This window comes from Falco peregrinus, chromosome 8 (genome assembly GCF_023634155.1).
Source record: "Falco peregrinus isolate bFalPer1 chromosome 8, bFalPer1.pri, whole genome shotgun sequence".
In the NCBI taxonomy this organism is placed as follows: Eukaryota; Metazoa; Chordata; class Aves; order Falconiformes; family Falconidae; genus Falco; species Falco peregrinus.
In genome coordinates, this window is record NC_073728.1 from 10,429,194 (window position 1) to 10,455,947 (window position 26,754).

The 26,754-nt window shown below is 42.5% G+C and overlaps 1 protein-coding gene across 12 annotated transcripts in view; it reads left to right on the plus strand.

Annotated features, from left to right (window-relative positions):
- Positions 1–26,754, plus strand: part of IKZF2 (IKAROS family zinc finger 2) — a 121,152-nt gene that overhangs the window by 42,874 nt on the left and 51,524 nt on the right. For 9 of the 12 annotated variants that reach the window (XM_027796768.2, XM_055812387.1, XM_055812384.1 and 6 more), the window contains one exon: positions 20,022–20,288. The exons of 1 other annotated variant lie outside the window; for it this stretch is intronic. In XM_027796768.2, coding sequence (XP_027652569.1) covers positions 20,022–20,288 — 267 coding nt within the window. The remainder of the gene's footprint in view (positions 1–20,021; positions 20,289–26,754) is intronic. 2 more of the 12 variants (XM_027796766.2, XM_027796767.2) reach the window with 1 other exon arrangement.

The window sequence follows — 26,754 nt, forward strand, 5'->3', positions numbered from 1 at the left end:
CGGGTTTTTTTAAGTGTAATTTCTGCTGAAAACGTTAAAAGCTTGAATAAATAATGAAATACAAGGCCAGTCTATTATCTTCAGTGCATTCCCCACTATCTCTGTTGCATCTCCAGATACCTAGTTTAGCAGGCTGTCTAGGTCTTTCCCTCCCCACACCCCCTAGTCTATCAAGCTGTGTCGAGATTGCTACAATTCTGAGGTTTTCTGTTGTTCCTTGGTTTGGTGGTTGGATTTTGTTTTGTGTGTTGGGTTCTTTTTTCACATTGGGACAAGTCCGTACGCTCAGTAGCAAACACCCTGACACCCAGCAAACACGTATATAGAGCTGGCTACTAGTTATTTATCATTTGTTGTAAACTATTTTTCATGAAGCTCCCTCACTAGATCCACAGTTCCTTAAGAGAGCAACTGGGTGTTTAATCCAGTGAGCAGGCAGGGTGCAGGGAAGCTGCTGTAGCCTTTGACCAGCAACAAGCAGTCTCGATAGCATCTGTTGTGCGAGGATAAGGATTGGAAATGGCAAGGCCAGTTTTGGAACAACTGTATCCTTGTTTCTCTACCCTTGAGGACAAGGGGGACAAGTGCCTACATGTGTTGGATTTTGTTAGCTGGATCCAGTTGCTGTGTTGAGTTAATGAAGGTCATGTTAGTCTGTGGAATGCTGGGAAAGCAGGAGAAGCTGAAACCGAGCTGGCCCATCCCCAGGCAAACTGGTTTTAACCAGGAAAAAGTCAGAGAATGCGAAGAAACTTCTTGTACATCACCTCAGGCGGTTATGTATTCTGTTTCCTAGTTACATTTTTTTTTTCCTGGTATCAATTCCAAAACAAACAAATGGAGAGAGAGAGGGGAGGGGGAAGGGGAAGGCATTCCTTAAAATAACCCTTTAGCATCTTGGGCCCAATTTTCTTCTCCTGAGACCTGAAGATACAGTCTGTCTGTACTGATACTGGTAGAGAGAACCCCACATATGCCCTGCAGTGACTGTAAAATGAAATGCTGATCCCTTTTCATTCAGAAGTAGAACTGTAGGACTGCAGCATGTATTAGGCACTGCACTAAATAACAGCATAGATAAGTGGGCACTGCAGGTACAGACCTCCTGACTTTCTGCCATTGCACGTTTTTCTTATGCTAGGTAAAACAAAGCACTGGGCAGGAAGGGACCCTAGCATCATTTAGGATCTGCAGGCACTGCTCTGATGGACGGGGTAGTAGTAAGTCTGTTCAAACAGTAACTTGGGTATTTAGAAGTAGTAGTTCAGCACAAGTGTTTCTTGTTGGGCTTACTGGGAGAAATGATGTGGCCAAAGACAGCTCCCGGAGTGCTTCAGTTAGCTGACCTACCTTATGAATGCTGAAACTTCAGGCCTCCAATACTGACTGCAAATTTTGACTTCACTGGGGCATTTGCAATGCATGATTGTCATACTGCAATGCTTGAATAAACCTTCTTTTTTTGTCTCTGGGTGATTGCATCCACTTTTCCCTCCTACTCTGTGTTATTCTAGTCTTTCAACTAACTTTTGACTCCAAAAATTTAGGGAGTTTACCATGCCCCACTTTGGAACTGACCATTTGATCTGCTTGAGAGAAAAACTAGAAGACATTTCTCAACTTCCCTGCACCACTGCCCTCTATGTCATCCTGCTTTGAGCTCCTCTATACAGCTCTTAAAGTGCTATATAAGGTTCTGAAAAGTATCACATTGCTTGGCTCTGTGCTTAAGGCAGTAGGGCACACAGTCTCTTTGGCATGCTCCAGCAGCCAGTGGAAACAAGGGTAAGCCAGCTCATGTACATCTTAGCTTTGGCAAGGATGATCAGAGCCATAGCTCAGCAAGAAATCAGCATTCCCTCTGCAAGTGAAAGGTCAGGAATGCAGAAAGCTCACTGCCTTTTTAAGAAGGTTGAAAGTTTGCCCTCCTTTTTTTTCCAAGAACCGGGCAAATAGGAGGATAACAATCCCATTTTCTCATTTTTGTTTAGCTGAGAATGTGTCATCTAATCTATTTAAGGAATGGTCACGTGTAATATTTTGAAAAGATAGTAACCTCTGGGTCAAATCCGTTCCATTCAGTCCTGCTATTTGCTTGACTCGCCAGTGGCCGGTGATGTTTGTTATCCAGCTGACATGCACGTCCTTTCCTGCACCTAAATTCTCCAGCCACCAGACAAAGATATGGTAGAAACAAAACCTATCAGCACACGCATTTCCTGATAAAAACCTGTGGTGCTGGGCTCTAGGGCTGATAGTGTTCTGATGGGTTCAGGATGCTGTGCAAGTCTTCAAGCAAGGACAATCAAACCCAAGCTAAGAAGAGAGCATAACTTCACCAGCAGAAGCACATGTGTGTACATATGTGTGTGTGTGTACCTTTTCTACCCAAGCACAGGCACAAATGTACAGTTATCAGTCTTGCTGTGAGAGTGGGTGGGAAACTATTCATAGAAGCTTTTTTTCCTGCTGGAAGCCTTTGGTGTCTAGAAATCAAAGCTCTCTGCAGATGTGTGCAAGTCTTGATATATAAATTGAGACAATTTCTAAAATCTAGATAGAATTTCTGATGAAAACAGGGGCATCATCAGCACCCTTGTCAGCTTAAAAGGTAGAGGCTGTAGCAGTGCCATGGAGAGCTTGGGCTCAGTCACCCAGAGCAAGTGCTCAAAGTGTCATTGTAGACCCCAAAGGGAGGTAGAGGTTCTTCCTTCTGCTTGAGTCGGAGTCTGCTTCATCTTCATGATTTTCTCAATGACAGCCTTGACATTTTCTGTATAATGCATCCCCTCTTTAAAGCCAGCACTACTCATGTGTTCTGTTTACAGAGGGAGATAATAAAGTATATTAAATACTAGGCAGGATTTTGTTTGTTGTGTCTTCAAGTAGATGCTATTTTAGCAGATGTAGTTACTTTTTCTTCCCAAATTACTATTAATGACCTATTTTGCCTTAAATTAACATCCAGGTTCTGGGTTGTTTTTTTTTTATCAATGTATTCTGTTTGCAATATAAGAAAAACTTACTGTAGTGACAGAAATTAATTTTCTTTCTTAGTATAGTATCCAGCCATACTTTTCTTTTAACATTGGAAATAATGAGTCATGGAATCAAGGCCACATGATGTGATCTTTGTGGAAGACATCTCAACTGGCACGGGGTCATGTTATAAGACATTAGCATTAGAAATTTCTTCCCACTCACTTGAACAATTTCTTTTGTGCAAACATATGCAAAGTCCTGTCTGCCTTTCTTTATCTTTCAGCCTGTGTTAAACTTCAGCTGTTGATTGAATTTACATTCCAAGTTTTTCTGCATCAATTTCATTGAACCCAACAGCAGAGAACTTAAATGATGTACAGAGATATTTTTTCTGAAGGGCTCATGAAAGAGGCAGGCTGCTACTACTAGCTTGAGCCAAAATATATGGAATGAAAATTGTGCAAGTTTCTTTGCAAGCAAATGTATCTTGTCCCTGATAGAGAAGGCACTGGCTTTACAAATGCTGGGATTCCTGTAAGCAGTGTATGTCATGCTGAATTAGGATTTGTTTCTGCTTCCGTTGGCTTCAACACATGAACATTAATCTCCAACATTAATCAATTTATTGTCGCCGAACCCCCATAAGATAGAGAATTACAACCTCTATTCTGTAGATGAACAGAGTTGCAAAGAGATTTAGATTCCTGTTTAAACATGTGTTTAGGCACCTAAGGATGCAACTAGATGCCAAGTAAGATTTATGAAAGTGCCTTAACTGATTTTGAGGGGAAGTTTAGGGCCCAGAGAAGTGAGGGGCTTTTATAAATTCAGCTTGGCACTGGAGTACCTATAGCAGCCTCGTGCTGGCTTCCCTGGTTGCACCTGCGTTTGGGAGCAGACGTAGAGCCAAACCCAGACTTGCACCTCATGGTAGGCAGAAAGTGCATACAGGAGATGCAGGCTGGGTCCTTGAGGTGTCCGCAGCTTGCATTTGGGGACAGCAGTACTCATGCAGACATATGCAGCCACTGTTTCCCCTTTCCGTTTATTCCCAGCCTCATATCAGCAACCCCCTTCCCACCTCAGATTATTTTTCAGCTGGATCAATTCCAGACATAGCAGAGGGTATGGCTGTAGGACCACGGAGGTGTAGTGACTGCAGAGTTCCTATATCCCAGCCCTGTCTGGGCAGCCAGGAACACAGTGAAGGCTTCTGAATTACCCATCTGTGCTGAAGAAAGGGATAGGAGGCACAGCTGTTGCATTCTCCAAAATACTATGTAACTATGCCATCATACTGTTAAGGACATATAGAGGTTTCAAATGTTTGCTTTTTTATATTTTTTTTTTAATTTAGTTATTTAGTTGTAAAGAATGCCTGTTTCACAAATTCCTTGATTTAAACGAGTTCAATGCTTCCTTAGTTCCTGATGCAGAAGATTAGCTCAAGACTGGTTTGCATCCTTACAGCCTGCTGGGAACGAGCTGGCTGTGGAAGCCGCTAGGTGGAAATGACAAGTAATAAATTCGTTGAAAAAGGCAGCTTGTGAGCAGGACCAGAATGAAATTTGAGTCAAGTTAGATGAAAATGTTGGGGGAGAAAACACTTCAGTAATATTGAAATGGCTTTTGATGCTTGAAAGTAGAGAACATTTCCATGTTTGTTTCAAAATGATGTATTTCAACTCAAAAGGGCCAGCACTTGAAAGGGGGAGGTTATACAACTAAAGAAATATTTATTTTCTTTTTGGTCAAATAAATGTCTTGAGTCAACTCAAATTATTTTCATGGCAAATGAAATGTTTCTGTTTGTTTGACCCATATGATTATTTCGTTCTTTTTGTCTTCAATAGTCACTGCAAAACCTCTTATTTTCCTTATGTCTCCCAACAGAACTGAAAGTTGGAGACTGGAATATTCCACCTCCGTGTGTGCGGGGTGCAGTTGCCTAAAATAAATCTCCAAGCTTTAAGCATCTCAGGCTCTACCTCATGGTAGATGTTTTATTCTTACCCTAGAGTGAGAATCCTCTGTTGATAATTCTTAAAGGAAGCCAGTGATCCCAAAGCCCCAGGCCAGAAACTTGACAATGGAGCAGTAATGAGGCATTGCTTATATGAACAAGTCACTTTCTGCAAGGACTGTTTAGCATATATGCATTAATAATGGTGGTTATGAATGTTCAGGAACATTAAAGGAAGTCAATGGATCCACTCTGCACACGAAAACAGATAAATGAAGAATCACATGTGACACATAAAATTATATGTCTGACCTGGGAGTATGCATACTGCTTTACTGAACCCCTCAGATCAAATTTGGCACAAGGGTAGTTGAATCTGACACTGTTCTGATCGTAACCTTTGCAACTAGAATTGTGCGGGTACATACACTTGATGAGAATGTGACAAGAGAAAATTGAATGTAAAGTCTGCTAGACAGCCCATAAATTTGTTTTATATCTTTATCTTTTCCTTGCTTGGCAATTATTTCAGCAGGTGCTGAACTACTTTCTGCTTGGTGTGAGCAAGGGTACTCAAATGACCGACTGTAAATTCTTGATATTTCCTGTACTTATGAGAAGACATAATCATCTGAGGAACTTGTAATATTTAGTGTGGATTAAGAGAATTTTTAAAATAATGTGGGTTGGTTTCTTTGTTTTTGTTGTTTTTTTTTTTAAAAAAAAAGACCGAGATTGGTCATAACTAGTCGTAGATTACTTAGTACTGTATAACTGAAATGTGTTCATATTGTCACCCTGTTACCTATTTTTAACAGCGGGGTGGAGTTGTCGCTCAGGTCCTTCTGCATTATTTGTTGTAATTCAGTAGACAGCATATCGCTATTAGGTTATAGCCTTCCTAGGATATGATTTTTAGAACCATAAAGCAAGAGTTTGCAGGGTTTCAGAAGTTGATTACAGAGAGAAGTTTATTGTTATTTCTTACACTTAAATCTGCTAGGTAAGTTAAAACAGCCAAGTAGGAGATCTGGAATAGAAATGATGTGCAGTTAAATGCTGAAAAACCTCTACCTCTTCTATACAGGAGAGCTGTTAAACTATTGCTTATTGTACATTAGTATTCTGTGGTTGCTATCTGCAAAGCTACTACAGGCAGTAGTTTGAGCAGGCTATTACCATTTCTAACTTCATGCTACAGCGTTCTCGCTTGTCTGCACAGTTGACCCGATCCTGTATGTCATCAGGGAGGAGATGTTTAACTTGTGACACTACTAATCCTTTCCTGAAGGCTTTTCGTTCTTCCTGCACGTTGTCCTTTCATTGCTTTTGTGAGCGGGAACATGCTTGCTCAGCCCAATGATGAATTCATGTAATTACCTATGTATGTACTGAAGTCCTGTTGACTTTAATGTTAAAGATCAGCGATTGCTTAAGTATTGCACTGAATCAGGACCCCCAGGCGTTTTCACATGCACAAGCTAACTTGGGAATTGGTGCGCCTTATTGTAGTTCTCCACCGATGGGAACAAACAGCAGACTCGGGACACTCCCGCGATCCAGCCGTCACTGCAGGTGCCTGGCTGGGCACAGGGACAGCTGGGAGCACAGCAGCCCAACTGAGTGCTTGTCTCCCCCGTTTCCCTGCCCCCCCTTCCCAGCGTAAATCTGCAGACCACAGCTGGCTGGCATGCCTTTGCATTAACACAAGTGGGATACGTGGAAACAAATCATGGTGTTAGACAAAGTTCAGAGTGTGTATTTGGTTAATCCAATTCTAGAAAGCCTCCTTAGTCTGTGTGCAGGTATGAGTTATGCAAAAGCACATGTCCGCGCCAGGAATCTGCATCCCAGTATAGCTCTGTGTGTGTGTCTACCTCTGCAGGAACCCTGTTTGCAGGAGCTGATGGTGTAGAGTCCTTTCTTTCTCAGCCAAGTTCTCACACAAGGATATGGATGATTTTCCATGTGTCTCTTGAAAATCTGCTTGTCTCTACAGTTTTATTTTGCTGATAGAAATGCACCTAATACATTGTGATAATGCTGTGTTTTATAAAAAAGGCTGCACTACTCTCAAGCCCGAAGACTCTAGGTGGGTCTTGGTGCATGTAGGCATCAAGCCTTCAGAGAATATGATTGTCCTCGGCTGGAATGACGGACAGTCTCAGGAATCACATCTGAATTACAAAAAACCTTAGGTCTTCAGTTCATATGTTGTCATAACCCGGTAGACACATTATATATTCCTGTAGAGGCTCATTTGTGATCCTTTCTAATACAGTTTGTGCTCAGAATAGCGTTAGCCCTTTGACAAGAGGGGAGATGTTGCTGTTAGAGCAGTTCCAGTCTGGGCTTCTGCCGGAGCTCTGTGGCATTGCTTTCTCAGGTTGGTGATGAAGGAACGGACTTTTGCATTCTCCATCCCTTCAGAAGCCATCCGTGCTGCTTCCTCAGTGCTTTGATATTCTGCCAGCCGAGGGAGGGAAGAGCCATTTATAAATATTTCTGGTAATACAGTAAGTACTCTCACATGTTTTGCTCACTCATTTTCCGTATCCAGAAATCTATCCGACCAGAATTGGTTCACTCTCTTTTATTAGCAGAAATAGATCCACAACAATTAAAATTGATTTAAAAAAAAAAAAAAAAAGAAAAGAAAAAAAAGAAGGGAAAAAAAAGAGAGAAGCAGCAGCAGCAAGCACAACATCATATTGACTGACTGTGTGTATATTCACACTGGCTTCCAATCCATGGATAATTACCCCTCAGAGATTGTGTGCTATGTACAGTACGGTGATGGAATTATGCACTTTAAAGAGCTTTAGTGAGGCTCTTAGGATGCCAAATTCATTCCTTTTTTTTTTTTTTTCTCTTTCTTCTTTTCATTGCAGTGAGTAATGATTTTTTAAATGCACATGACCTATCCTCAAAATCAAGCAAGGCATGTCAGTGATGTTTCATGTCTCTGGGTCTCACTTCTCTTGTACTGGCACAATAGAAGAAGCGTACCCAGGAGATGAAACTTGGGGTTTGGTCAGAGGATCTCTTGGGGTTGCTGGCCTTCGTTAGTGAGGGGAAAGGCAAGCGGAACTCAGATATTACTCATTCTGTTTGGCAGCAGGTACCCCAGTTGGGTTTACTGCAAGGAAAGAGGGCTTGAAAGAGGCTGTGGGTACAAATCCAGAGAAAAGCAGGCTTCGTTAGTTTGGCTGGTCACAGATTGCCTTACTTGAACACTAAGAACCCATGATGGTGGTTTCTCAGACCTCTTTGTCAGAGATGGTTGAATGTTTTTGATTTGCAGTTTCACACACACACAAAAAAATATTGCCTATAAATTTCAGCCTAAATTGTTTTTGGCAAAGTGATAAGCAAGTAAAAAACAGGGCCTCATCGTAGGAAGTGTCAACCCATCTTAATTTTAGGCAGAAATACCAGCTCCTCCTAGAGGAAAAGAGCCAGTACATAAATAGCTCCCAACAGATCCTTTACTCAAGCAGACAAAAGGGTGACGTGCAGAAGTTGCTGCTAATGCCAAATTTAAGCTTTCCAATGGGAATGTGTCACATACGTGAGGTCTGAGTTTGTAAGATGTGACTTGATGTTCAGGCAGGAGTGTTTCTTGATACTCCTGTGATATGTTGGAGGTATTAACAGCTCTCCAGATCTGTTGGAGCTCTTTGGAGAACATCTCCAAAAGTACTATCACAGGAGTTGAAAAAGGAGGTACCTTTTGAAACACAGCGATCAGGAATATAGTTGCAGAGCTGTTGTACTCCTCCATGGCAAGCACTTGTTCTTTGGCTGTGGCTATGTTTATGGATTTTTATCTTTTGTTGACATCTTTAATGAACAGTAACAGTGAGTGGTGCTGCATCCTGTTCCACCAGCCTGGACCAGCGGGCTGTTGTGTGAAGGGAGGGCTCCCAAAGACAACTTGTGGCCCAGAAAGAAACTTTTTAACTGGGACAGTGAAATCAATAGTTCTGCCATCCATCAGAGAGGCTATGTGCTCAGCTGTATGTGGTGGTTGAACATGTGGTTTCCACGGAGTAGCTGAGTTTATGGGTCTGCATGTATCTCCTGAGGAAGTATCAGATGCTTCAGTTCCTGAATCTGTTGTCTCCATCTTCTTGACTCTTCTGCAGTAATACATACTGAGTGGTGCTCAAAGCCACTTGCAGCATCGTGCAGCTTGTTTGGTGATGGTGCATCATATGACCTCCTCAGCAGTCTGAAATGTATCAGCTTGGGGTTTGGTCCTGCAATCCCTAGTCCATCCTTGTTGTAGCACTCAATGAGGGTAGGTATCTGCTCAGCGCTCTTAGGTATCGTGGTGAAAATGTGGTGGGTGCTTTTGGTGTTTAAGTAGTTGATATGAGAAAAATGTATGTGCGCATCTGCTGTTCTTATTGTTTTAATCTAACTTGAGGAAACATCCCTTGTTAGATATGTAAATTTTTAGGTACCTAATTATCTGTTTTACTTGCCAACTCCCTCCAGATCCTTTCTTCCATGATTCCATCACCCTCTTCCCTTCTTGTTTCCTTAAATATGTGGAGATGATGAATAGCAAATCTCATAGAATGCTTCAGGAATATTTACTGTAGGGTTTTGCTTTTGTTTGCTTTTCTGGTGACTTGGAGATGGCATGGTGAGAAAAGAAACATGTGAGCTAAACCTGTTGGTTTGTACATTGTGTCAGAAAATATCCATAAATTGCAAGTTACTACACAGATGTATAGATTTAATGAGACTGTGTAATGCCATTTATTTATGCTAAAGAATCTGACACATACGGTACTGAAAAAAGTTAATACTCTAAGAGTTATTTTATATTTTTCCATTGCCATCTGTCACTGCCTACATAATAATGATACAGGTGAAAGCCTAGCACTGCTTTAAAAAAAAATATCAGAATGAATAGTCATTTAATATCTTGCTGTTTTAATAGCTGGTGTGTTTTAAGTTGTGGGAAGGAGGCAATAGAGATACCCTCCCCCCATTTTTAGTATATTAAATTTGGGGTTTAAACAGATTTAGATTCTTGAAGTGAATTCAGAAAGAGGAAATTTATTATAAAGAGTTCTTTCCTTTAATAAACAGTTTTGTCCTTTAAATTTGGAAAAGTTAAGGGACAAAACCAGATTCTGCCATCCTTATAACACACCGTCAGTGTCTGGTTCTTGGAGTAGCCCTGTCATGTGCATCTTTAGATGTAGGTGACTTTTTGTGCTCTAAGTCCTTCCTTAATGTGCTGAATTCAATATTGCTGGGGTCTCTGAACTGTGAGCAGGACTGTCTAGATCCCACATCCCCAAATTCTCGTCCCCATTGGCCATCTGAAATCAGTAAAGAAGAAAAAAGGGGGGGGGGTGAGGGGGGGGAAATACACTTTTTCATCTGTCTCAACTAAAAATACATGCCCAAAAGCAGCACCATGCTGACAGAACTCAGCATTTACAAAGTCACTGGCTTTTAAGCTTTCCTTCAACTTTATGCAGTCATACTGTGGTTAGGCAAAACTGCTTTCCCTGTTTGTTTTGTTTTTTTTTTTTTCTTTCAATCACAGTGGAATCCAACACTGAACGGGTGGTGGGAAGTTCCCACACTCAGACTGAAGAGATCCAGGGCTGCAAATGGTCCTGTACCTGGGGATCTGCCCATTGCTTTGCATCAGGCATCTGCCTCCAAGGGTACAGACAAGGCTTTGACTCAAATAAATAAACGAATCGGGGTTTGTTGTTAATCTCTTTTTTTTCTTTTTTTCTTTTTTTTTTTTTTTTTTTTAACAATGTAGTGACAAAATATTTTTGTGGCAGGTGATTATCTTATAATTTTCCATGGGTTGATGAGTCAGGGTAGGCGTCTCCTTTAGAGGGGGACGTTGCTAGGTCAGGTTGCATTAGAACGATTTAGAGTTTATATAATTGAAAATAAATACATATTTTCCTGAAAGCTGTGAATGATCCAAAGGTGTAACTTTGTAATGAAAGCCTTTTACTTATTTAAAATAATGTCTCCAGTGGTAAAAATGCCAGAAAATGAAGCAGAGTAACTGATCCAGACCCAGAGAAGCCATTCCATTGGCTTCAAATGACTTTTTCAAGTGTATTTTCAAATATAGTGTAGTTCCCTACCGGAAAGTTCCTTAGAAATGAAATAATCATTACTGTTATAATTACTACTCTTTGCGTACACTGGAAAGCATTTTAGAAAGTCATGCACTTCTTAAGAAGCAAGAGATGACAATGAGTGAGCAATGAGGTTTTGGTCACTTTAAATGGATGTTATAAATCACTTTATTTTTGTTTGTAAGAGTTGATCCATATATAGCTGTAGTTTGTCAGCATTTTCCATTACAAACTTCTAGTTTTTGGTACCATATAGAGCTCTCAGCAGCCTCTTAGAAAATCCACTTAGAGGTGAATGGTGTATCACTGCTCAATGAATATATGTTTCTTCTGCTCCCTTATTAGAATGTTAACGGTTCTTAAAAATAAAAAGGTGTTCATGGTTTAATGTTTTGAGAGACAGTGTTTCACTACAGGACTGAGCCTGATTTTATCATTCCTTCTCTCTCTGTTTTTCAGTGTGCATCAGAAATAACCCTGAAGTAAAAAAGAGCTGTGGTAGGAGACTGACAGTATTTAATGTACATGTTGCAGACAGTAAGAGACTTGCTTTAGATCAGCAAGGGAAAGGGCTGTGAAAGACCACCCACATCACCGAACCCTGCCTCCTGCAGTTCACAGTAACTGTGAAATAAAAGTTTACAATGAAAAGGGTTCCTGGAGAACACCTGCTACGCACCACAGCACCCCCTCAACATCACCTGCCTCTCTGTAACAAGGGTAAAGTCATTAAGACAAAGGCAGAAAGTCCCAGTGATTAGAGTATGCAGCAGGAGAGAGTCAAGGAGTGTACAAGGGCTGACCAGGTGTTGTATAAAGGCGGAAAATTTGCTAGATGACATTTGCCCAGAAAAGCATGTTTCATGCAACAGAAAAAGGAGAGGGGGGACAAAAATCCTATTCTCTGTCGCCCCATCAAAACAGCCCAAAAAGTAGCAGAATGAATAAACAGAATGAATAAACAGGTAATCCAACAATTGTTCCTAATTTGACCTTAGGGAAAAATCCATGAGTTCACAGAATGAATAAACAGGTAATCCAACAATTGTTCCTAATTTGACCTTAGGGAAAAATCCATGAGTTCAAGCCTCATAACTGGCTTACCACAAGCACCAGCAGAAGGGACAGCAGCTAGAAGCCAAGTACAACTGTGTTCCACTCATCTTTTGGGGCTAGGTTCTGACATTGCAAATGGATAGGAGGCATGAGGGTGAGGAAGCTCTTCCTTGCACCTATAGGGCATCGGCAGAAACTTTGTATTATGTTAAGCACAATACTTGTTGCACCATAATTATTTTGTAAGTATAGGCAAAGAAGGAGGGAGAGGGTGGGTCATCAGGAGTACTTTTCCTACCCTGGGATATGAATACATGACTCTCACTTGTGTAAGTAGAAGTTGCATAGAAGCATTTGTGGGTGAAATTTGGCCTGAGGTCCTTCTGGAGAGGAATCTTGCGACACTGAACAATCATATATATTCAATTAGGAGTTCTTACTCTTGCCAGATGGAGTTATGCAGCATGGGTAATTTGCGGTGAGCAAACAGTCATGCCTAAAGGCTGGGCATCTGGGGCAAATTCTGGTCTAGATACCGCCATCCTTACTTATGCCAGGGTACTCCTTACTCAGTGTCTCAGCCTTTGGACTTCGGCAGGGTTCTCACTGAATGTGACTCAGAAATAGTTGAAACCATCAGATTTGGGTCCTGTGATAGAAAAGAATTTCATGTCTCAGTGCTGCACTTGCTGGGATGCTGTGTGCTTAAATCTGAGCCCTTCCGACTGTAACTGTGGTCTTTTCAGTTTAATATTTGTATAAGCTTGTACAGCCATTTGAGCATAAAAGTTGTTCCACAGGTTTCACTGCTGCAGTCTTCATTCCTTGTGTCTTGCCATGGACAGCTGGGTTGGGAGAAGCCGGCCGGTATTTTAAAACTGTAGGTACTGAAAGCATGCAGAGACAACTAGGGTGCTGCTCCATGTCAGCTTCTTGTGATAGCACAGTACACTTGGTCAGGGGCCTAAATCCGGCTAAAGATAGTTGATTTTTCTCAGGAAGGTTAGTTTCAACCAGATTGGTTTACCAGACAGTTCCATGAGCACTGGTGCTGGTATAAAATATGGAAGGGTTGGGGAACAAGAGGATGTCAACCACAGTTTGTGTCAGCTAAAACCTGACTGAAGCTTGGCTTAACTATGCAACCACATCCTAATTTAAACTAAACTTGGGTGTAACAAACCTGTTAGTCTACACTTACCGCACACACCACCTCCAGAAGATATGAAATAAGTATTCTGTTGCATTTCGTGAGAGTTTAAATTGACTTCAGAGGTAGCAGGCTTAAACTGAGATTCTTCAATTTGAAAACTAAAAATTTCTAAGGATGCCTAAATAAGCTGATCATTTCTCACTGAATTTCTGGCGCATTAACCACCTCCATGTAGGCTTGAAGAATCCCGTTTGTAGCATGCAGAAGAGGACTCGGCACAAAAGCTTCTGAATCTTTCATTTTCTTCCTCCTTTTTATTATTTACAAAATACTGATTTAACTGTTACAAATGGACATAACCCTGCTGAGGTCACTGTGACAACATGGTGTCACCATCTAAGATTCGCACTTGCTCAGTGGCCAAAAGCCAAGTCTTTGGCAGCTTATGATAAACAAATTTGACACCCAGCATCGGGGATGTCCACATGTAGTGCTAGAGGCCCCGCTGAGGCTGTTGTCACTTGACTGGAGAAAGGAGTTGGGTAATTCCCCGTTCTTTGCAGGTGACGTTCACCCTCACCCTCGTTTGTTCCATCCAGATACAGCCTCTTTTAACTCTCTAAGCCTCCAGAAAGCCTCAATCTACTGTGAGAGCAGAGCTGGCTCCCTTGAAATACACCTTTCTAAACCCCAACTGAAACATTTTCCATTACAGTATTGTTAGGGTAGCATTGCCCACAGGTGTCATTTAAGAGGCATCTTCCTTTCTCCTGAAGATCACAGTTATCAACCCCAAAGCAGCAGATGTGCTGCCAATGCCTTGAGCAGACCCAACTGTCCTTACTCCGCAGCATCACACCTACGCAGCTTTGGAGTGATACCTGCTTTGCACCAGTGCAGCGCGAGGAGAAAGGGAGGCCTGTACATTTCTTAGCAACTAAATATAATTTCTAGCTAATTTGCTTTTTAATGTCAACCTGTTTGCCAAGTACTTTGTGGCTATGAGGTGACAACAGAGCAGATTCCTTGACTGGTTCTGCTGCTGCTCGGCTGGCGTTCTCACCCTTTGTATGCATGCCTTTTGAAAAAGGGAAGATTTGTCCGTGCTCCCTTGTTTACACATTTAATAGCTCACAGTTAAGCCAAAATGGACTTGAAAAGCCTCATTAATTAAAAAGCCAAATTCTACCAACAACAAGAAACTCAAAGATGAAGTTTTATTTTCCCTAAGACCCCTTTATACTATTCCAGGAGGAAAGTATGTTTAAATATGCATTAAAGTCTCACTACACTTCTGGAGTGGTGTAAACACCCTCTTTAAGGACCCTTCTTGCTACCAGAGTGCTCTTAGACTGAACAAGAGTCAGGGCTCCTTGTTTCCAGCTTTTGGCATTCCTTACCTTGAATTTCAAGATGTGTCAAGACAGAAGAGTTCTCCATGCCCTCCCCCTTGCCCCATCTTAATTTTTCTTTTACAAAACACTTACTGGTTTGCCATTTCAGCTCTTAAGATTAACTGTATTCCACTCACCATTACTGAGTGCTTTTAATAGTATAGAAACAGGGCATGTAATAGTATAAAACATTCCACATTTGAGTCTTGTGATGTGTACGAGCTTGGTACCCAGGTTCAAAACATGGGAGAAGCTGGGTCACTTTCTATTTGTCTTTAGCTGCCAATTAGCAATGTCATTAATCCACTGCCTAGAAGTTCATAATTAAAATAGATGGTGTCATTGACCATTGATGAGACAATGTGCAGAAGGTTGTGCTTGTAGCTGCCTGTCACTGTGCTGTGGTAGTTAGGCTCATTTTCCAGGGGGAAGTAACAACTTCTGAATTTCTTTGCATTCTTGGGTAAGAACAGACACATTATCCAGGCTTCAAATATTGCATTATATTGCGTTTTGGGCAGGGAATCTGCAGAAGACCCCAAGAAAGCAAATGCATCCCCTGCCCCCAGTTATAAGACCAGCTTGGTTATAGAACGCATTGTGTCCGCGTTAGCTGCGAATGTCCTTCACTGTGTTCGCCCACAGAGCCACCCCAAGGCTCTTCGGGGGCAGCAGATTTTAATTTTGCCTCCTCAAGGATGACTATCTGAAGCTGGGCCAGAGCTTCATTTCCTGCTGGTGAGAGGAGAAGGATGGGGGAAGAGGCGTGGGAGGTCTTGAGGAGTCAGGCTTGGTTTTTCTGCTGCTCCGGAGGCAGCAGGAAGGGGCTGGTGGTGCATGGCCGCTGCCAGGAAAGGCTAACCTCTAGCTGAAGACCACAAACCCATGGTGACAGTGGCTAGCCTGGTTTTCCAAGGCCACAGATAAAATAAGCAACGACCTAGGACAGCAGACAGTGGAAGAGACAGAGTGGCATAGTCCTGCTTGCTCCCTGATGTGTTGGACAGAAGGAATTTTGTTCTGTAGTGGGAATTGCACTCTAGCTTGCTAACTTACAAAGCAGGTAAACAGTGCTTTAATTTACACCCCACCTGGGGATCCAATCTCTCAGCAAGACAGGAGGGTTTTTCCCCCTCTGAGATCTCGCTTTTGAGGGAGACAAATTTCCGTGACAGAGGATGAAATACTAGGAATGTTTTTCTTAGGTGGATCTTCCAACTTCTGGTTTGTTGTAGCGACCCTAATTTGTGGGTGAAGGAACTATTTTGGTACTGAAAACTTGCCAAAATGCTGTTTAACAGAGAATTGCAATTTAATTAGCACTTATGAGACATTAATAATAATTGTATTAAATTTGGCCACTCAGCATCAAGTGTGATTCAGGATCAGCTGGTTGGTGCTCTGAAGGAGAAAAAAAAAAAAAATAAAATTGCTGTGTGGTCTGGTGAATATGTGCCGTTAGCTTTGTGTTCATAGGTAGAAACTTTTGTGGCTACTTGTCTTTTTTCCCACGAAGTGTTGAGCTGGACCGGGAAGAAGTGGAAGGAACTTGTATTAACTGGAGGGAAATGGTCTGACTTGAAGTTTATGCTTTTGCAGGGATCCGGTTTACAGTTTATCCCTGCTATCTCTTTTGCTGTGATTTTTAGGAAAAGTGCCAAAAACTTAATTTTTTTTTCCCATTTACTTATTTATGCTTTGCTTTGCCAAAGAATGAGAAAGCCTGCCACTTTTAGCAAGCATGAAGAAAGGCAAGGGAACCCAGGGTGAAATTTTATGTGGAGACTTGTATATGATGCAGGATAGCCATAAACATCCCGTGAATATTTCTTTTTTCTTTGCAGCACAGTTCATTATGCTCTCGGAGTTTGTGGCTGTAGATGGAAACAAAGACAGTGCCACTAAATGATTGTAGTTTCAAAGGCTGGCTCAGAACAGAGAAAACAAACTATATGCAATTTAAGCACCTGCTTGTATGCAAGCTTCCACGCAAGCCTAATATATGGACCAGTATGATGTAAGGCAGTGGAGATGACCTGATTAGCAAAGCCCTCACAACAAGCTGAGGAGATCCCTGCTGCACCAGTGCTCCCTTCCCTGGAGACCTGCGACTAGTCCCAGCTGAAGGAAACCTTCCTGCAGCAACAGAACTAGCACAGGGTTTCTGAAAACAGCGATGATGGTGATCTGTGTGTGTGTGTGTGTGTGTGTGTGAAGTCACCTTCACCTTCCCTCACAGGAAGAAGAGTAAACAGCCTGCACAACTCTGCAGAATAGCTGGGATATTGTGAAAGATGCAATATGAATTACTTGGGCTTTGTGAGCTACGTTTGCAGGAGTTGCGGAGCACTGTGCATTTGGGGAGGTTGCCTTTCAGCAAACAGCTCACTCCGTTTCGTTGTGCTGTTTATCCTGTTGGATGAAAGCCATCATTCAGCAGAAGGAAACACTAGGGCAAGATAAAGTAAATGATCTTCCAGTTTGTAAGCTCTTGCAGCCTTGCTTTCATATGTGCTGGGCAGGCAGTAGTCCACAGACTTGAATGGGAAGCAGTGGTGCTCAGCACTTACTGCAGTCAAGTGTTTATTATTCCGTGTCAGAGAAATAGAGACAAAAAATTATATATGTAAGAAGACATGTAAGATACAAGGCTTTCTCTCTCTCGTGAGTACATATAAACACACACAACTGGTACGCGGCTTTTGGTTATTTTGTGCATTACTGTGTGAGCGGAGCGCTCAGGCTTGTGGCAGAGACCCAGGGTTTTAGGTGAGGAGTGCAGGGCACTGTTTCTGGCTCCTCCGTAGCTGCTTGTGTGGCCAAGTGTATTAGATCCTGCTCCTGAAGACAGAAAAGCGTTTACTCGGGCTTACTTCTCAGGCTTGCTGAATACCCCAAAAGGCTGCTATTATTTGAGGGAACTACGACACCTTAGCTCTGAAAGTGGGCTGTCCATAAATCACCAGCGCGTGTATTCCATGGGGAGGTGGGACTAGGACCTCAGCTTTCTCCCTGCCAGCCCACCGAGTGCCAGAGCTCCCACTCATCGTCTCCTCTGCTCAGTCCCTGCACCAAGGGTATGTCCTCCCCTTGGTCGGGAGGCTGACAACTGCTGTGCCACCTGCTGTACCCTGGGCGCTGCACAAGTGTCAGGTGGCTTCCCATCACTTCTCTTGCTTCTGGCCCCCTCGCTGCCCCCCTGCAAACACTCACTTGTTGACCTGTTTCTGCCTTTCCTCCTCCCCACGCAGAGATAGCAGTGGCCTCGCAGATGAAGCTATTAAGAAAAATATCTGTCCCTGGGGAGGTGATTTGCAATTACATGAAGTTTGGAGTGTCTCTTTCACGGCCAGGTTTGGGGTGCAAGAGGTTACTTTCATCTGCGTGTTTCCCTGTGTGTGCTGTTGGTACCAGGGTTGGCACTACGGAGCAGAGCGCCATCCCTGGGGGACTGCGCTCTTCCATCACGCTGGGTATAGGTGGGGGCGGTCATCCCAGGCCATCCCAGATGCCTGCTGCCCCCAGGCACTGACTGGGGCTGGGTGGTGGTTGAGCTTTGTGCTGTTTTTTCCTTTTTTTTTTTTTTTTTTTTTTAAACAATAAATGCATTTCTGCAGTAACAAAAGTATCAATTCCCTTTTATAAATGATGCACTCAAATATTTTGTAGTTACAGGCTGTTTTCATGACAGGTCCCTGTGCTGATACTAGTCTGCTGTGATCTGATCCAGCTGCGTCCTTGCTTTGGATGGGTTTTGCCATAATAGTACTTTTATTCCTTAGCTCCCATTAGTGCCTTGATGAATAGTGGAAGATGTGTTTCAACAATGTTATGATTAAAAAGCAACGTCTTACTGTTGTTTGGTCTCTGGTGCCTTTACCCTGTTCATTAAGCTTTCCCTAGGAGTAACAGCAGAGATTTAGAGTTGCAGTATCAACATCAGTCTCTGAACTGTGTGTTTTCCCTAACTATAAATTCTGGGGAAGGAGGAGAAAGGAGGATGGAGGAGGAAGTCTCAGGCAGTAGGCTTTGGTCTTCTGACACTTCCAGGCCAGCGGTTTGAAACTGGGGTGCCTCACAGTGATCAGACACATTTACTCATAACTCTCTCATTGGGCTCCCAGACAGGGCCCCGTGGGTGGCTGTGCTGGAGCACACCTGGCCGGGGTTCGGAGGCGCTGGCCATGCCCAAGGCATGCATTTGCACTCTGGGTCCACTGCTGTCACTGACGCTCGTGCTAACGGCCTTAGTACAGAGGTCAGAGACTGCTTAGATATGAAGGCTGAATCACCTCCTTTCTAAACCCCTCAGCAGGATCAGGGCTTAGGGAAGTAGGCACGTGGGCTTGCCTTCTGGTTGGCAGTGTGGATGGAGACTGACTCTGGGGCAGGCCTTCTGGCGCTTTTGAGCAACCACTGAGGCATTGAAATAGGGGTGTCCGCTAATTAAAACACTCCTGCACACTGACACCCCTATGGGAAAATGTGTGATGCATTCATTTTCTTCAAAGATTTGCTGATCCCACAAGCTCTTGACAGTTCGAGGAGGTTTGTCCTGTGACCTGAGAATCACAGAAATCAGTCTGATCAGGCAGATATGAAAGATCTTCAGCTGTGCTTATTTCACTTGCAAATATAAATAAGCCAGCAGCGCAGGTCTGACTTCAGACCTGTTTGCCTTGGCAGTGTCCCATTTTATGTGAATCAGAAGTTGGTAGCAAAAAAGCACTGGAGGCTTATCCTAAAGGTTGGTCTCCCCTCTGTCAGGAAACCTGCCCATGCAGGCAGGGTGATTTGGAGATTACCGACACAGCCCATAAGCCCGGCTTCACTAGGTCCCTGCATTTTGAACAGTCCTGCCTGCAAAGGGTGCTTGTTTCCACGAGCTGTGGCAGTGAGCGTCCTGTCTTTGGAAACCCTGCATCTCGGTGCACTAGGCAGGAAAGACCTGGTAGAAGCAGCTTGCTACGTCCTTTGTTCCTGTGACTTGGGCTCCTTGAAAGGAAGGGAGCTGCTGTGTTTCAAGCTGAGAAGCAGGAGGTCAGTTCTTAAGCCTGCTGCATCTCTGCAACTTCTGCTAGGTCTCTGGGTCACACCGTGCCTTAGTTTCTAAGCTGTAAAATAGGGATAGAAATTAGGAATTAAAAAAAATAATCCCCCAAAACAAGGCCTTGAAGAAATATGCAGTTGTAACTTGGGTTGCCATCACCACCATGAGGCCCTTAACGTTGGTTTGAGCTTCAAGGCTGTGCTTTCATATTGATAACAGTAGAAATTTATCATTATATTAGTGATTGGGAACTTAGAAAATAAACTTTTTTAATTATTTTTTTTTCCAGCAAATTCAGTAAAGCTAGAAATGCAAAGTGATGAGGAATGTGACAGGAAGCCCCTGAGTCAGGAAGATGAGATCAGGGCTCATGATGAAGGAAGCAGCCTGGAAGACCCCCTCACTGAGAGTAACGAGATGGCGGATAACAGAAAGATCCAGGAGCTATCGAGCGAGGGAGGAATCCGGCTTCCGAATGGTAAACTGAAATGTGACGTCTGTGGCATGGTTTGCATTGGGCCCAATGTGCTAATGGTACATAAAAGGAGCCACACTGGTAAGCAGCTGAAAGAAAATCTGATGACTGCCTGTGGCGTCTGATGTTGATATTACCTGACAACTCTTCTCTCTTCCCTTTTCATTCGTGGGGTAACAGGAGGCTGGGGAGGGGAAAGGCGGGCTTCGTTGGTTTGGTTCTCTTCCTGCTCCCCAAATTCTGGTGATACTGTGTTTCTGGCAAGCATGATGCTTCCTTGACCTGAATTTCCAGCCTCTGGTTCTTAAAAACAGCACAAAGGTCTGGAAATTGCCTTGTTCTTGGCAAGGGGCGAGATGGTGAGTGTCGTTTGTTGGCGCGTGTGTGTGTGTTCGCATGTGCACACATGTGCAACATGTCAGAAACCTTTAAGGTGAGTTTTTAGATGGCCTTTTGTTAGAAGCGCTCGCAGGTGGACAGTGCCAGCAGCTTCCTGGGGATCTCATACCCCCTTTGCAAGTGGCTGGGCATGATGCTGGTGGCCTGGGAAACCCGGAATTAGCAAATCCCACAAGGGACACTCATTAACTAGTGATCCTGATGCTAGGGTGTGCTTTTGCAGCTCAATGCATGACCGCTCCTGCAGGGAAGCCTCACCTGAGCTGCTCTTGTGGGCTAGTGCTTGGCTTCCCCTAACCATCCAGATAACATTTTTGTGGCACCTTTCAATGCTTGCACTCTCCTATCATTTATTTTTATTATTAGTAGTACTACTGTTGTTTGGAGACCAGAACAGCTTACTAGGCTTTTTGAGAACTCAAGAGGCAGACAAAACCGTTGCGATATGCAGATTGAGCAGGTCTTTGGGGCCTGAAAGGTGAGGCCTTGAGTTCAAAATGGGGAATTTCAGGGGAGTTTTGGTTAATGTGGACAGACTGGGCTGCCCAAGAGGCTGGTACTCACTTGCCTTCGCTGCTCCTCAGGTTGGACAGTTGCCTCCAACAGGGTAGGAGTACAGATGGTGTCAGAAGACAATACTGTCTGGTCTTGCAGAGGTCTACCTGGGAGAGCCTTTGATTCAGAAAAGCACTTAAGCTTGTGCTTAACCTTTATGAGATTTAAGCACATGTAAGTCACCTGAAGTGCTACAATATATGCTTAACTTAAGATACATACTTAAATGTTAATAAAGTTAAGCACAGTTTTTTGTGTTGGAGGCTCAGTGGGTGTTTGCTCTTCATATTTTTTGGGGCAAAATGAAAGATTATTATATTTTTTTTATCTTTCTCTGCCAGTATTTAATGGGGTGAGAGACTCTCACTGACTGAAATATCTACTAAGATACAAGAAGAAAAGTGGGGTTTTAAGGTAGAGTAAGAAAGATTTTGTGTAATCCCTTTGTAAACCTAGTAGTTTGCATTCAAGTACTGTGCTCTTGATGGGAAAGAAATCAATAGAATTTCTGTACAGAGGAATAATAAATATATATTACATAGTTAATGCCCTGTATATAAGTTGTATTGATAATAACTTAACATAAATGTATAATGCAAAGCACTGCAGTATCGTTTATGATGCAGTCATGATTTTAGACAGCAATTATGACAGGGGAGAAGCATTAGATGGAGAACCAAAATCTTGATTAACAATTTGACATGCTATTACTAGGAAAGGGAAAGAAAATAGAGAATGTAACAGACTGAGTTCCCAGCTTTCAACCTCCCCAAAAGTTTTCATTGGCACTTGCACGTATCTGAGCATATGTATTGTAGGTGCATCAGAGTCCACGTATTTGAACTTGAGCAACTAAATTAGACCTGCTAAATTTAGATTTAGGTACTTAATTAAATGGTCTGCACTTTTTGAGATACTGAATAGCTAGTGCATATTTTAAATAGAGACAAGCTGCCTTTTTCATGTTAAAGAAGACATGCAAATTCAAAGCGAACAGAACAAAATCTCATCGGCGTGCAGGCAAGAGGGCTGTACGCGGGTGCCTGGGTAGGAATTGCATAACTGTTATTTTGCTTTGGGCTACTGCTGGTTCCTCGTAGAGCTCTGACTTTTCCCATCTGAGCAGAGGAACTGTGATGTATTGCTCTATACAGATGATTTCAAGCATATAGAAATGGCATTCCTTTTAATGGGCAGCTCAGTGCTCTACTCTCGGTAAAACAGTTGGCAAATTTTGCGGGGGATTTTGTTTCTCCCCCCCTCAACTTTGTTTGTTTGTTAATACATGCTGCTGCTTCACTGTCCACAACAGAAGGAGAAGTTTTGCTTGGATTTCCACATCCTTGCTTTTGAGGAGTATTTTTAACATACTGGTATCTATCTTTTGAAGTGCAGTATTTTAAAATATATTGCCACTTCCTCAGCAGCCAGGCACAATGGGCTGGCCCCAGCTCTGGAATGAGCCCTGACTTGTGGGTAGTCTGGTTTTGCAGCCCAAGGGAGAATGGTGGAGGGAAGGGAGGTTGTCCCCAGTGAGTGGAAACGGATGATATTCTTTATCAGCTAATGCAACTGGCATGTAAATCCTTACCTCTCAAAGCCAATTTAAGTATGTTTTGGGAGCTGGATCTCGCCTTACTCTCCTCTGTATCTGTGCACAACCAAAGCATGGTCTGGCCGGTTGTTTGCATTGGCAAAAACTAAAGTCCTTTTTCCTTCCCAAAAAACCTGTCAGCAGTCTATGTAAATCACACAAAATGCCGTGGTCCATAGTAGAGGCTGTAATTTACATGTACGCTGTGACGAGAGTGTGGCTTTCCTTACACCGGGGACCCAGGCTTTGCGAGAAGCTGTGCCATATGGCTTTGGCTGTGTGATGCATGTAAAGGGGCAGAGTTTTCTCCAGCCGTTATTCATCTGTTCCTGAGGAGCAGTTGTCTTCCCTGCCACATTATGGTAGTTCAGTTAAACATATCTAGGGACAGGGCAAATAATCTGTGCCATGGATGAGGCCAGAGTAGATGAGCTCAGTGTCCCATCTCTGATCCTCATATGCAAGAGCATCCGTTTCCTCTGATGCATTCAGTTGCCCTTTCCCGTGATAGACCAAGCTGGGGATTTCCCATTCATCCTTCAGATTCGCGTGAGCACTGCCTCATGCACGTGGTGGAAGCGATGCCCTGGTCCATGGCACCTCCGTCACGGAGCCCATGGTGCTATTCATCTGATACTGCCTAACATAACGTTTCCCTGAAACACAGATAATTTAAGTGAAGCGGTTTTGTAATCTGCATGGACATCAGGAGGCCTTTCTATTTATTTGTCAGCGCTGACAGAAAAAAAAATAAAATACTCCACGTGGGAATTAAGCATCATGCACTCCCTGCTTTAGTGAGCTGGGTGCCCCCACCCCCAGCTCCTCATGTGCCACAGCCTCATGTCAGAAAAATAGCATGTGTCAGGCTTAATTTATTTTCCTCCTTTCCCATGCTGTCGTCCTTTGGTCCAAATTTCATATTCCACACCACATACCCCAAGTTGCAGCATCTTTATCAGAGTTTTTTGCTACTGCAGGAGATGACTGGTCACATAATATTGCCACTGGATACTCGAGGGGCTTGTGCTTGGGGATGTTGAGGGAAAGGGAGAAGAAGAAGATAAGGTCAATAATCCAATTTGTCTGAGGTAATGAAAAGGAACTCCAGTGATTTCTCACTCTTTAGGCCTTTTGTTAGTGGGCCTGAATTAAAATTTCCTTGTTCCTCATTTTCGGTAAAGCAGAAACCATTTGCTGGTACAGCTATCCTGCTGCCTCTGATCTGTGAGGTCCACGCGTTGTTCTCCCTTGTGCTGTGAATTGTGATTTGCATTTATTTCTTTTTTTTCTCCACCATAAGATCCAGTCCTTTATCTAGTCCACTGCTGGATTTTGAAACACTTTTTGTTTCTAAGTGTTGGTTGGAACCATCCTCATCGTTTGAAGAACACCCAGAGGTTAAATTGCTTTCTTGGTGTGGATGCAGTGGACGGTGGCAGAGCAAAGCTAGGTCCCTGGGTACAGGGCACAATGCAGCTGGCAGTGGGGACAGCAGTTTTGCCCCACTTTCACTTTGAGCTGCTGATAAGTTATTTTTAGGCTTTTTTGGGGTGCTAACTGCAGGAGGGTCTCAGATTTTTGCACTCCCATGTGCATTTTAGTACTGTAAAGTCACTAAAATGAGATATGTTATGTGCCCACAAGAGAAATCTTGAAGTTCTGCTTTAGCATCCATAGTGTATAACTAAACAGAGGCAACACTGGAACTCTGAATGCGTTTTAATTTTTATTTTTTTTCATGCAGAGTTCAAGTTTTCAGGACACAGTTAGTAAATGAGGAAAAACCCAATTGTGCTGTTCAGTGTAAAAGACTTTTATGCCTAAAGCAGCTAACCAGGAACAAATTTAAACAAATATTAACACATTACGATTAACTCTGTTGGACTGCCTGTCTTATTTTTCTAGTAGAAAGATATTATTTAGTTTCATTTGTAATTTGTAACCTATTGCAGGCTTCCTGCCTCTTGCAGTATGAATCAATTTGGCACTGAATCAAAAATTGTAGGGCCAAATTTCTAAAAGTGATATTTTCTATTTAGGTTCTTAAATCTAACTTTTCCAAAAGTCTCATTTTTTACTTAAACCTAAGGAAGGGGAGCTTGGATTTTCGCTCTCTGCATAAGGCTGTGTTTTACTTTTAGTACTCAATAGCTAAATTCTTCTGATAACTTTGCCAGTTAACTTAAAAGAATTTTTCTCTCTTAAGAATATGTTGTAGATTTTTATACAGAGGACACTTGGAAATCACCCAGGATTTCCCAGGAATTTTTCATGAGCTATTTGGCAGTACTGTTTTATAATAAATTGCCCTACCTGGAAGTAGGTTTTTCCCAACAAAAAACCCTAGTAAAATCACTGATGTCAAGTGACGTGCAGCCCGTTAAGTGAATCTGATAGAACAGTCGGTAGGTATGCAGACTAGATAGTCCCCAGAGTAACAAATACAGAAATGGAGCAAAGTCTGCTGCTTTCTGTCTCGCCTGGATACAGGCAGGTTGCAACTCACTGCCTGTCAGTGTGTTGGTAGCGCAGCTGATATTTCATTTGTGCTCCTGGGACAGAGCAGAATCAGAGCAGTTGCAGCATCTGATGAATCAGGAGAAAAGTTTCATCTTAACTGAGTATTAGCAAAAAGCATACTATGGAAGGGTGAAAATCAATATTATTAGTATGAGCAAATACTTTCTGATGGCAGCATGGGCACAGTAATTCTGCATTAAGAGGTTAAAAAAAAAGCAAACTCCTGTTTGACAAGTACCTAAGCTAACCTTTGCCTATCAAAAGTATGTGCCAAACAAAAAAAGCTGATGTCTTTGATATACATTTAGCCAGGACAGATATTATATATGGTCCTGCTGGACCTGGTTCTTCTATGCAGAACGACTCTATGCTGACTTTCCTTGTTCCTGTGAAGAGACTTTAATACCAGCATTTTTTTTTTTAAAGGTAATTAAAACATTCACAGGAAGGGGCTTGAGCACTGCTGTAGAAATAACCAGGCTTCACCGTTAATGAGAACTAGTGGGTTATTTTGTGAGTTGCTCCCTTGGATTTCAAAGGGATAAAAGTTACCAGTCTAGGGTTACAAAAATCTAAGTCTCTTTGGTTGTGAGGCCTGCAGGCTCTTTGTCCTCCATCAAATTTCTGTTCTGATATAGAAAAATATCACTGATGTATTTTGCAGGGGTATGAGATTCGAAGAAGGATAACTCATACTGAAACTTCTGCGCAGCACTTCCGTGCTGAGGCGGTAAAAGAGACTTATTGTGCCGGGGAGCTTCCAATTAAGCAGAAAAAGGAGTTGGTTTGCTTTCTGAAATAACATTTGACATATACACAGTGAAATATGAGAGCTATTAGTAGGAAATTAATCAGTTCGTTCGCCTGGTTTCAGGTTGTATCAGTTAGAGAGCATGCGTAGCTGGTGCTGTGAAGTCTCCAGCCAGCTGCCATATATTAGATACTTAGGAAAGGACCATGTCTTGCTAATAACCCTGATTCCATTGGTCCACTTCACCTTTCATCTCAGTATTTATTTACACAACAGCAAGTTAACTTGTGTATTTTAGATACTGGTGTAGCTAAAGAGAAGTAATATTTCATCGTTATTTTTCCTGGAGGAGACATAGCTGTAATGGATGCATGTAAAACAATGAACTGTGACATTTCAGCGGTATTTTGCTGTAATTTAAAGATAAATATTTGAAATCATACCTTTTAATTAATACTGTATTTAACTGTAAAATTACAAAACCTCATGATTTTTTTTTTTTATTTTGTTTTTGTTCACTTAATTATCAGGGCTCTTCCCTGGCACAAGCCCTTCTTACTAAGCCTTTAGAAAAGGTAATACTTCGCAGCGCTGGCTTACCTTGCCTTGCCCATACCTGAAGTAACTTCAGATAATTAAATTCCCTGCGCTGGAGGACAAGGCTTCTGAGGCATTCTTGGTTTTGTCTGGCTTTAGATCTTAAATCTGGAGTTGAAAAGAAACAT